This window comes from Sciurus carolinensis, chromosome 2 (assembly GCF_902686445.1).
Source record: "Sciurus carolinensis chromosome 2, mSciCar1.2, whole genome shotgun sequence".
Classification (NCBI taxonomy): domain Eukaryota; kingdom Metazoa; phylum Chordata; class Mammalia; order Rodentia; family Sciuridae; genus Sciurus; species Sciurus carolinensis.
Genome location: NC_062214.1, coordinates 22,479,223 through 22,492,108, shown reverse-complemented (window position 1 = coordinate 22,492,108; position 12,886 = coordinate 22,479,223). Strand labels below are relative to the sequence as shown.

The window sequence follows — 12,886 nt, the reverse complement described above, 5'->3', positions numbered from 1 at the left end:
GTATTTATTTCTGAACACATTTAAGAACAAGTTGTAGACATCATGCACCCTTATGTAAGCTTAAATGCTTCAGTGTATAGTTTCTAAAACCAAGAAATTCTCTTACATAATAGTTTTTTTCTATGCATCTATTATTTATTTATACTTAAACTGAAGAAGACTTTGTTTTATTTATTTATATTTATTTATAATGACTTGCTTTAGGGGGGAGGTGGTTTAGTAATAAAAATTTATACAATTTCCTGCCAATAAATAGATATGCTACCGTGATTCTTCATCAGACTCTGACTTGAGAAAGGAAGGGTTTCTGGTGTGCAAATTTCCCCAGACTGCTCTACTTCAGAAAATGAACTGTTCTTGTGCTCCAGCGTGTTAGTCTTTTATCAGTGGAAAGTACTGAATCATTGAAGTAAGAGGCAGGGCAGGGGAAAGCTCTGAATGCAAATTTGTTCTGTAGCCAGTAGAGATTTAATGAAAAGTTGACAGCAGGGGAGTTAGCCAACAAAAGCTGTGTTTTCTGGAGATTAATTTGACATTATCTCCAGGATAGGAGGGAGAAGGAAGAAGAAATAGAAGCATGAGTCCACAAGTGGCTTGGGTAAAATGATCCCTATTTTAAGGGCAAAACTTGCCCAGGTAGAATGGAGCCTTCTCCAGCATAATGCATCCTTTTCTTTCACATGTCTTTCAGAACTGGTTAAAGTCATATGGCTATCTGCTTCCCTATGATTCACGGGCATCTGCGTTGCACTCAGGGAAGGCCTTACAGTCAGCAGTCTCCACTATGCAGCAGTTTTACGGGATCCCAGTCACCGGTGTGTTGGATCAGACAACAATCGAGTAAGACTTGCGTAGGACACTGTGCCTTTGAACTTTCTGGACTTACATTTGGGTTCACATTTGTCACGGCCTTTTGCACACACCATTCCCATCCTGCCTTCTTATCTTTTACTCCTGCAGTGCCATCCTAGGAGGGAATACCCCAGAGTGCCCTTTCCTGTGTGAGCTGGGGATGTGCTAGAATGGAAGTCCCAGCTCTACCATTAACTTGCTGTGTAGCCTCGGAGACAAGTTGCTTGACCCCTCTGGGTCTGGGTTTCCTTGTCAGTACTATGAAGGGTTGGGTTATAGAAGGTCCTTTAAATCTCCTCTGGTTTCAGTAACTCATGGTTCTACTGGACTTCCCTGAGATGTACCTGTCTCACTTGATACAGAGAACTCTTGGATGATAATGGGTTAACAACTCTTGTTCCACTTTTCCCATTTATCAAACATATGCTGAACACTTGTGTGTGCCACACTATGCCCTGGCATCCTGCCCTCCAGAGGTTCAATGTTTATAGTGAAAAGCAAAATCATCTGGCCACATCTGTTGTAAGGGACAGAGTCTCAGGGAGATACTTAGGAGGTGGAAACAAATCAATCAAGCCATTAGGATGGTTGCCATTACTTAGGGAAAGCACAAAGAGAAGAAAGAAGAGATGTGGGGATGGATAGCTGGAGAGGTGGGTATAGCAGTGAAGAGGGTGCCATCAGCAGGGTTAGCTGCTACAGAGTGGTCCAACAGGACAGTGACTGAAAGGTTTAATAACAAAGAAGTTATCAATAAAATCAGCAGAATGGTGGAGACAAAGTCAGATGGCATTGGGGAGAAGGCAAGGAGCAGAGATGGCAACTGGAGAAGCCCAAGAGTAAAGGGAAGGAAAAAATGGGTGGTAGCCAGAGAGGAATGAAGTTTTGTTTCAGATGTGAGAGGGTTGAATATGATTCCATTTTTTTAAAGAAATATCTATGAAAGTTATGCAAGCTGTTTAAGAAGACCAATTTATTCCCAGTATGGTGGTGCATGCCTGTTATTCCAGAAACTTGGAAAGCTGAGGCAGGAGGATCACAAGCTTGAGACCAGTTTCTCCTACTTAGCCAGACCCTGTTTCTAAAATAAAAAATAAAAAGATCTGGAAATCTGGTTCAGTAGTAAAGTGCTCCTGGGTTCAATTTCCAGTACTGGGGGAAAAAAAATACAGAAGACAACGAGCCATTCACTCCATTTGAAAGAACTGGAGTGAAGTTCCAAATGTGGTGGTAAGGGATGGAGCCCAAGCTTAGGTGGAAGTAGATGGCAGAAGAATTAGTAGGGATCAGAATAGGCAATGCACCCAATTGTGGATCAGGGATCAGTTCATCCCTTTGGAAAGTCACTCTGTGACAGAATCATCTCTCTGATCTCAGCATGTTCATTTGCAAAGGGGAACGTTGGATTATGGCTCTCAAATTTTAGATTCCATTATTCTAAACTTCTAAGCTTTAAAAACTTGGTGAGTCTGAGATTTTATGATCCTAAAATTCTGTTCAAACACTTACTATTCCTAGGATGTTCTGATTGTGAGACTGTGAAGTTCTGAGATAGTATGTTTGAAAACTCCTATGATATCATGTGTGGACTCCTTTGGCCCTGTGGCCTCATGAGTGAGCTGGTTAGAGAACCTGACTGCCTTCCCAAGCGGAGGTTATTTTGAGGGCTTTGCACAGGCCTCATGGCAGTGCATCCTGGGCCAGGAGCACTGGTATCTCTGCTGAGGCACCACCTGGCCTTAGATTTTGCTATGTTCCAGAACACCCCAGGTCTGTTGGACAAAGTTCAGTGAGTAGCAGGTGGACAGGGAAAGGGGGAGGCAGAGGGAAGTATCTGAGGGAAGAGGATAGCATTTCCCACTTGCAGTTCTTCCTACACCTCTTTGTAGGAATGCAGGGAACAGTGTTCTGGAAGCTTGTGAAGGAAGAGGCTGCTCACCATCCAGACCAGAGTGGGATGGATGTTTGAGGTAGAATTTAGAGACCTGAGTTTCAGCTCCAGCTCTGTGACCTTCGGCAATTGCTGCCTCTCTCTGGGCCTGTTTCTTTCCCTAGGGTCGTTCCAGTCTGGCCCAGCCTTTCAGTAGCAGAGGTGGCTCTTGGTTCTCTTCCCAGGGACTGTTAGTGAAAGGAAGCTAGATTAGCAATTTCAAGTACTCTTTTTGAATGTCTACCTTGGGAAATGTCACACATTTATTCATTCACTCATTCATTCTGTCAACAGCATAGTTTATCTATCTCAACCTTGTGCTAGGCTATAAGAGAAAAAGAAATAAAAATCCCAGTCTTTGTTTGTTAAATTGCATTAATTAATAGCTTATTCATTCAGCTAAGTTCCAGTCCTGCCTCATTGTTTTCTATGTTTTACAAGTCATTTGATTTATCTGTGTATCTTTGCCAGTAAAATGGGGATAATAATTTCTCATTGCCTCATGGGATTGTTTTAAGAATCAAAAATTCCAAGACAGGTACAGTGGTGCACATTGTAATACCAGCTGCTTGGGAAGCGAAGGCAAGAGGATTTCAGGTTCAAAAGAGCCTGGGAAATTTAGCAAGGCCCTCTCTCAAAATTTGAAATAAAATAAAATAAAAAGGTCTGGGGATGTAGCTCAGTGGTAGAGAGCCCCTGGGTTCAGTCCCCAGAACAGGGAAAAAAATTCTTAAAGAAGGTCTGGCATGATTTGAGGTCAACCTGGGCAACATAGTGAGATGACTGTCTCAGGAAAAAAAATTCTCAAAGAATATTAATACTATGAAAATTATAAATGTCTAGGCCAAGGCATGGTATTACTTTCATTATATCTATTATCATTGGTTATGGAAATGGGTCACTCCCTAAGCAATGTAAAGCACACAAAGATGAGTAAGACCTGGCTAATTCCATCAAGGATCTTTTAATATTTGATCAAAATAGCCTGTTTTTTTTTTTCCTTCACATTGCCAATGCCAACTGCTTTTAACAGCTGCAAATGAGGTCAGACTGTTTTTCCTTCCAGCAATGCTGAAGTGTAGTTTAGTGGATTGCCATCCTCCTGGTGGAGAGTTCTGATTCATTCATTCAGTCAGTCAGTCAGTTAACAAACCATTACTCAGCCCCTTCTGTCAGGCACTGTAACCAGCCCTGAGGATCCAGGTAATGTTCCCATCCTCCTGGAGCTCAGAATCTGATGGGAAAGAAAAAGAGTAAACAAGAATGCAAATATATAATTTCAGGGAGTGATGAATGCTATGAAGAAAAATTAAGCAAGATCAGGTGTAGGGTGGGATGGGAAGTCTATTTCAGATAAGAGGGGCAAGGAAGTCCTCTCTGAAGGGCAGAAGCCTAATGAAGAGGAAGTGTTGCAAGTAGAGGAAATAGCAAATGCAAAGACCATGGAGTGGGAACAGGCTTAGCATGTTCAAGGAACAGCAAGAAGGAGCACAGTATATGAGGGGTGAAGGATGATGAGCTGTTGGACAGGTAGGCAGGGCTAGATCTGGCCAGGCCTGTTGGCCAGGTGAGTTTGGATTTTGTTCTAGGTGTTTGGGGAAGTCATTGGTGGTTTATCCAATGGAGTGCTGTGTGATCTAATTGCATTTAGGGAGAATTTTCACATATACTCCTCCCTTTGAAACTCTCTGCAACCTATGAACAGCAAGAACTATAATTCTCAAGTTGCAGATGAGAAAACAAGTTCGTATTGATCCCGTCACTTGCCTGGGTCCTAGATTAGGGGTGGAGCCAGAACTTATCAAGCTCGTTCTCTCTTATTCAGCAATGTTTCTTCATATTTTAATGCAAATGAATGGATCAATAAATCAAATTCCTATTGGGGGCTATTCTGAGCCAGGACCCCTGAGAATAAGGATGCACACTGCCTTTCAGAGTGGTACTGGGGACTATGCAGTACCTTCCTCAAGAGTACAGTGACCATGGGATGGGGACATAGCTCAGTTGGTAGAGTGCTTGCCTTGCAAGCACAAAGCCCTGGGTTCAATCCCCAGCACCAGAAAAAAAAAAAAAAATGAGTATAGTGACCACAGTACATTTGTGTGTGTGTCCTCTCTCTGCCCAGGTGGATGAAGAAACCCCGATGCGGTGTCCCTGATCACCCCCACTTAAGTCGAAGACGGAGAAACAAGCGCTATGCCCTGACTGGACAGAAATGGAGACAAAAACACATCACCTACAGGTGCTTTCAGTTCCTCTTCATCCCTGGCTATGGAGCCATGCCCACTCTTTTTCCTGTCTGAATATCAGAAGCTTACACATTATGTGTAAGGAATCAGGACAAGGGCCAAGTGCACGGGCATTAGGACCAAATGTTGAGAGTCTGTGACTTTTTCTTCCTTGTGGCTTCTACAGGATGCTGACTCCCACTTTAGGTTTTCAAATCTATCTGGTCCTTTGGGGGCTCATTAATTGTGTTCTGTTCAGACACCTGTAGTATTTAGTTGCAGAAAGTGGGGTGTGGCTCGTTCAATAACTTTCAGCTGTCATGAGGACCCATCGCAGAACTCATTCTCCCTGTGAGTGCTTGCCAAACTCCACTTCCTCTGATCAAGAGCCTTTCCCCAGCCCAAATCAGTCTGATAGTCTTCACCCAAGATTCCCAAACCAGAATCCCAATTGTTTCCTAAGGAATATAAAAAACAAGAATCTGAATCACAACAGTGTCATTCCTTGACTGCCTGGGAGGGTCGAGGCAGAGCAGGATAAGGCCTGACAGCCAGGATGACAGAGCTCATCACAGCAAACTCAGACACCAGAATTCAAGAGGAACTGGGGCAAGGTATAGGGCAGGCTCAGATGGGCTCACAGTGCACCCCTCAAAGCTCTGAATCCATATCAGGTGGATTCCCTGGGTGCAGGGGGCAGGACCTAAGACAGCAATCCTTAAAGTCAAACTAAGGGCTCTCCCACCGACAAGCTGTTGAGAATAGGACTTTTTCCAGAAATCTGATAAGAAAAAGAAATTTAAGAAGAATCTGGGTTAGGAAGTGGCTAGACTCTAGTGGGTCTCTTGAAGAGGTCAGTAGATCAAGAGAAAGAAGTTGTTCTAACCCAACTCTGACCTTAACTTCTATTACCCTACCTCTCTGGGCCTCTTTCCTTACTTATGGAAAAGGTATGATAATTGGTGCCCCAGGCTTTCATGAGGCAGAGTATTCATAAGTAGCGATGTTCCTTTGAGGAGAATCATGCAATATGGATAGAGTAACCTTAAATAGCTAAATCTATAATGGATTAAATTAGATACCGCCCTATAGCAGCTTCTAGGTAGACAAGCTGTAGTTGGTGCCCAAGATTTTTTTAGAGAGACTTTTCTCTTAAACTCCTCTCTACTGTTGAAATATTTTTATAACTTTTATAAATGTAGCTATGCTATATATTGGGAGGAAAATTTAAACTTTAGAAAATGCTATCAACCAACCTATTTTTTTCTACAAATTGGAGTGAAATCCTTTATTCAACACAAACTTTGTCAGAGAAAAAATGAAAACACTGATTAAAGCAAAGCTATTCTGACTGACACATGTGGTGGGTATTCAGAGTTTTACCTACTGAGGCCTTTCTTTGACCCCTGGGGCAGCTATCAGAATTCTATCTGACCAGTGATTACGGGCCATATTGCCTCTGATGTCTCTTTTAGCTCTCCTCGTCTCTGAATCTCTGTTGCCCCCTAATCATGCTCCCCTCTCTTGCCAGCATTCACAACTATACCCCAAAGGTGGGTGAACTAGACACACGGAAAGCTATTCGCCAGGCTTTTGATGTGTGGCAGAAAGTGACCCCACTGACCTTCGAAGAGGTGCCATACCATGAGATCAAAAGTGACCGGAAGGAGGCAGACATCATGATCTTCTTTGCTTCTGGTTTCCATGGTGATAGCTCCCCATTTGATGGGGAAGGGGGATTCCTGGCCCACGCCTACTTCCCTGGCCCTGGGATTGGAGGAGACACTCACTTTGATTCAGATGAGCCGTGGACGCTAGGAAATGCCAACCATGATGGTAAGGCCATGAGGGGGATGGGGTTTGCTTGGTTGTCAGAGAAAGAAGCTCCAAAGAAGAGCTCAGTGGCCACCATAGATGAAATTCCTGCTTTCTAGAACTTCCTATGCAAGAATGAAGAACCCAGGAGGGTGGGAATTGTGATCTCTGATAATATTCAACCTACTACGACCAGGACCACAGAGATTGGTCAGATTGCTTAGGAGATGGTCTAATTGGGCTGAGGCAGGGTTAGGTCATGAGTAAGATAAAACGATGTATCAGAAGCTGAAGAGAAAGATAAAAAGGCACTAATGATGAAAATGGCAAGTTCTGGCCCCATAGTTACTCTAACAGGCACCATAATTACTCTAGATCCTTGGATAATTTGCCCTGCGCCACTATGATTCAATGAATATTCATTGAGCTGGAATCAATATTGTGCAGTAACAGTAAAAATACCCTGTAGGTGGACAAAGAGTTCCTCATCCATATTTACTCACAAGGCACTTGCTTAGTACATAAGCAAGGATACATTATTATACCCAATTTTAAGATGAAGATTCAGTGCTCAAATAGCATAACTGGTAGGTGGAAGCATTGAGGCTCAAACCCTAGTTCAACTGCCCAGTGATGTTATAGAGACAAACAATTCACCTTTGGAATTCTTATGTGTAAAGCAAGAGCTGCAGTAGGCAATCTCTTACTCTAATGTGACATGACACAAAGTCCAGCAAAGATCCAGGAGGATATGAATGTTAAAAAAAAAAAAAAATTAGACATGGTGTCTTCCCCCTGAAGTCGAGAGACTTATGTCCAGAGAAACAGTAACATTGCCATAAGTCAGACCCTGCTGAAGGCTGAGACAGAGATACCAGTGGGAGTCTGGAAGAAAGAGAGATGGTTCGCCCTTTAAATTATAGTACATAACAATCAATGTTAACATTTTAAGTCCCATGCCAAGTATTTTCCACACATAACAAAATAGGTAGATATTATCATCCCCATTTTACAAATAGGTAAACTGAGGCATAGAGAAGCATTAAGCTCCTCTAGTTGGAGAGCGTTGAAATAAGGCTTTGAACCTGAGCATTATCACTCTGGAGCCCATGCTTTTAGCCACCATGCTAAGCATTCATGGACCTCAAACTGCAGGGCACACCAGAATTACCTAGAGACCACTTTTAAGAATTCTAAGCTCCAGGTTCCTATCCTATTCTGATTCTCTGGGTCCATAGTCTGCACATAGCCCGATCAGTTAATTCCCCTAGTGCTTCTGATGCAAGTGTTCTGCTACTTTGAGAGATATCATATTCATCCCTATAGTTCTCTAAACAGTCATAAGAACCAACTGAGGATCTTGTTAGAAACATGGATTCTAAAAAAAAAAAAAAAAAAGAAAGAAACATGGATTCTAGACCTTGCTCTGGAGATCCTGATTCTAAAGCTCAAGCAGGTTTGGGAAACAGAGGGCATTGTTTTCTGCCCCTAGTGCTGCTTCAGGCTGCAAGTAGATTCTTCAAGGCTCATTTTCTCAGAGGTCATGCCATAGGTGGGGACTGCCCCCTTGAGAACATTCCAAGTTACTGCATGGGTCAGAGGCTGGCAACTCAGGTGATCTGTCAGAAATTGGTTCAGTAGACTGTTTAGCCAAAGTTCAGCCTAAACAGGGTTATGAAACTGTTAAATCTCTCTTCATCCTCTTTTCTCTTGAGATTTTTGTCCTCTTTCCTATGAAGTTCTGTTTCCTCTGCCCTGGTATCTCTCTCCATGTCCTGGACAAGTTTCCTGGCTTTCTGTGTACCTATTTTTCATCTTGTTCTTATTTTTGGACTGGTGTCAACAAATGGCTATCTATGCTAACTGATAAGACATGAGGAGAAGAGAAATAACATTTTGAGGCCCTTTCATTTGCCAGGCACTGTTAGCTGATAAGGTTTTAGTTATAGCCCTGATAGAGACAAATGAATTTTCAAAGGGTTGTTGTCTAAAGGAGGTGCTGGGAAGATATTTCCTACTCCTTTGCCTTCCCTTCTGCCCAATTCTGGGGTTACATCCCCATACTCACTCCCTGCTTTTTGACTACTTATTGGGTCCAGACCCAAAGCCCCAAACCCCAAGAATTAATGGTATGTGTGAGAAGGTCCTAGAACCTGATAGTGCCTGGATGGGCACTATCACAGAACCCTTCCCACCTCATTCCAAGAACAGCTAATGTCTTCTTTGGACAAAAATCAGGACTTTGCTCTAGAAATCCAGGCATGAACTAGATACAGATCATAACACAGCAGTAGACCCCTGGCTGGTGAGCTGGCCAGCATTGCCCCAAGGTAGGTTTTGGAATGAGAGCACCTGGATGAAATTTCCCATAGACTCAGTAAGGGAGGGTGGGGAATAGGGTCTCCTGGGAACTTTCTAATTATTGGTTTTCTTCTTTTTTTTTTTCTAAAATTTCATTATGGGATATTTCAAACTCACAAAAGGAGGAAGAATGATTATGATCCCCAGGTACCCATCACCTGCTTCAGTAATCAACACTGTATCACTATTTCATCAACCCCCCTCCACTTTTATTTTTTGGCAGATGTGTTTTAAAGAAAATCCCAGGTGTAATATAATTTCACCTGTATATATTTTAGTATATGCCTCTAACAGAGACTTACTTTTAACATAACCACAAAATCATTATCAAACCCAACAAAATTAAATCCAGGATTGTATTCACTTTCCAAAATTACCTCAAAGATGTCTTTTACAGTTGTTTACTTGAATCAGGATTCACTCAAGATTCACACATCACACATGGCTGTACTGTCAAGATCCCCCCGTCCCAGGGTGTTTAAAGGCTCCTTACAGGACCACTGAATCGTGATGCTGGTTCTAATTCCCTGCCTCATTGGAGTCTGCAAAGGGGCAAGCTAATCATAACACCTTTAAGCCTGTTTCTGGTGCTAGTTCCAAAAACTTACTGTGTCCTCATTTCTTTCAAATGAGTCAACCAGTGAAGTCAGCAGACACTAAGCTACGCTGGAGAGGGAATCCAGCCCTGTGCTGCTCCTGCATTGGGGAAGGTGACAAGAAAGGAAGAGCCATCATAACCAAACCCTACTTCACAGGATAGAGCTTCCTTAGGTCACTAACTTTTTCTCCACAGTGGGGAGTGGGTGGAGGCAGGGCAGCAGAGATTATAACCTTCATTTTACAGATGAGAAAAGTGAAGTTCTGCTGAGGGGTTTAGAAATTCTCCAGTCGTTAAGTGGCAGAGTCAGGTGTGAATCTGGGACTCTGCATCTTTAATACCCCCCACCCCACCCAGGGGGTTCTGCTGCAGGTAACCCAAGGATCACTCCTAGAAAAATACTGAAATTTTGGCACTGATCCTTCCTGGGTGCTGTCACCTTGGCTGTCAAGCTCAGAGCTTGCCCCCATGGAGCTCGTACTCCTGGGGCAGTGAGAGTGTGCATTAGTGGGATAATTAATGCAGGCTGGAGAGCAGCCAACGCCTAAAGATGCTTCAGAGAGAATGCTGCCAGAGTATGGAGGAGTTCACAGCTAGCTGGGAACTCCAGGCAGACTTCCTGGAAGATAGGCACTAAGCTGATCTTTGAAGGGAAGAGGGTATTCCAGGTGCAGGGAACAGCACTGGCAAGAGAACAGAGGTGAAGGAGATTCCTTTGGGGTTTGGGAGGGTCAATAAGACAGGAATCACCAAACAGGGAAGTCCTAAGGAAAGGAAATGAACAAGTAGCCATCAGACTGTCAGGGACTTTGGGGAGCACTTGCTATTGAGGATGCCGATCCTAACATACAGCTCAGCACAACTCTCCTAATTAATAGTGATACTTCTGTGCCAGGAGCCAGTATGAGTGTTTTACATACGTTGCCTCATTATCTTCACCCCATTCTTAAGAAGATGGTACCATTATCCCCTTCATTTAACACGTGAAGAGATTTAAAATGTCACACTGCTAGGACATGGCAGAACTGAGATTCAGAGCCAGGCTATCTGGCTGCCAGAGACTGCACTTCTGACCACTCTGCTTCCTGCCTCCCAATCTCTTGGGGAATGAAGACGCTAAAGAGCCCCCTGCCCAGAGTCTTCTCCATAGCAGACCTCATCTCCTACCTTTACTTTGTTCACAAATTCAAGGAGTCCTCCTGCCCCTCTCCTTCCCTTGGATTTTTGTGCAGTAAGGTGCTGGTTCCCCAGCTTTTCTCTTCCTCTTGATCCCTGGCAAAAATCTGCAGGCCCCTTCTTTCAGGGGGTTCCTCCTCTTCTCTGCAGACCCAGGCTCAGGCAGAGGACAGAGGCTGAGAGTCTGCCCCATATGCTTGGAGCCCTGCTCCCTGCTAAGGTCCCCACGGATGGCCCCCAGGGAGAAGCCTGGTCAGGAGACAGGCCATGAACAGCTTGTCCCAGGGTGAAGAACAGGCCAGGAGCAGAGCCAGTACTGGACCCCAGGAAGCAGAGCTGCCTTCCGCTGGCTCTAGCAGCCGCCTCTGTTTGGGATAGAGCTCAAAGATGAGCTCATGCCTCCCTGCTGCCAGAGGGACCAGGACCTAAGGAAGGAGCTGGGGGCGGCCTGGCCTTCTCCTGCCAGCCTGCCCTTCCCAGCAGAAGGCCAGCCCCAGGCTTTTGGCCAACCTTGTGCTGATCTTGCCCATCCCCCTTCCTCTCTGCTGCTCAAAATCAGCTTTGCTGAAGACACTGGTGGTGCCATGGGAGTGGCAGGCTCACGCTTCCCATGGCCTGGGAAGTTCTTCTCTTTTCCCAAGACCTTAGCCAGAAGAGTAAACAATTCCCACCCCCATCTGATCCTCATAGGAACTGGCAGAGTTGGGATAGGGGCAACTTAGGCAGGGGTTCTGGGGCCAGACTGGGCAGTAGGATTCCTGACCACTTCCCAGGACCTGGTAGCCTCCCTGAACTTAGAGGTGGCTAGAAGAGCTGAGACATGCCTGGGGCTGGGAGATAAGAGGCAGGGCTCAGGACATACAAGTGGCTGAGGTCAAGGCAAGCAGGGGTCTGCAACAGGGCAGATGAGAGCCAGGACTGTTAACAGAATGGCCCCCTGATCCTGGCATTTCTTGCCCAAGGTTACTTAATCTCCCCAAATTCAGACCTTACTCTGTCCTAAGACTAATACAGAAGGTCAGGGATCTAGCTGCTGGAGTCTTGCACTTCCTTTCTGGTTGATGAACTGGTTCCACTAACTGAGTTTCTGTCTTATGTACAATAACAACAGCAACACCACTCAGGTTTGTACCATGAACTGTACACATGTTGTCTTATTCACCCCTCGCTTAGTCCATGTGGTAGGTTTGATCCTGCCACTTTACAAGTGGGGACACAGAGACTCAGCAGGTAGACCTGCTGGCCAAGTTCCCAAAACTGGTAGGAGGAGAGCTGGAAATGAAGGTGATCTCTCCACCCTGGGGATGCTCATCATCACCACGTCATGCTGCCGCCTCAGTTTCACACCAGGATACTGTGTCCCACTTTCAGCAGCTGGATTGTGTTTCTTCCCATACTTGAATCCTCTCTGATCTTGGTCAGTAGTTCGTTTCTTCCAGGACTAGGGCCCTATTCCCGAAGACTCTTGGAGTTGACCACCAGCCAGCCACCCCCAGAACTTTCTCTACTTGTCCCCACTGCTGCTGCCTTGGCTCAGGCCCTGTTCACCTTCCACCCGGACCCTGGTACCAGCTTCAGAACTGATCCCCCTGGTTCCCCTGCCTCAGGTCTCATTCTGCTCTAATCCTCCTTCCAACTGCAGCCCGGCTGATTTCATCACACTCCCACCTCCACCCCTGCTCATACCCCCCACTGGTCAAGAAGCTGATCCAAATTCCTTTGTAGGGCATTATAGAGCCCTGCTGGTCAGCCTGGCTGACCTCATCTCTCTCTGGCCCTCCCCTCATGCTTTGTTCTAGAGCCAAGTAGAATGAAACTGCTTGTCCCTGGACCTGGCTCATATCATTCTCTCTGCCAGGAATGCCAACCCACCCACTTCCTCCCCTGAATCCATTCTTCTGACCAACTTCCTACCTTTCAAGACTC

The 12,886-nt window shown here is 44.9% G+C and overlaps 1 protein-coding gene across 3 annotated transcripts in view; it reads left to right on the top strand.

Moving 5' to 3' along the window:
- Positions 1-12,886, top strand: part of Mmp24 (matrix metallopeptidase 24) — a 39,641-nt gene that overhangs the window by 16,942 nt on the left and 9,813 nt on the right. For all 3 annotated transcript variants that reach the window (XM_047538180.1, XM_047538182.1, XM_047538184.1), the window contains exons 2-4: positions 692-840; positions 4,908-5,024; positions 6,542-6,846. In XM_047538180.1, the coding sequence (XP_047394136.1) occupies positions 692-840; positions 4,908-5,024; positions 6,542-6,846 (571 nt within the window). The remainder of the gene's footprint in view (positions 1-691; positions 841-4,907; positions 5,025-6,541; positions 6,847-12,886) is intronic.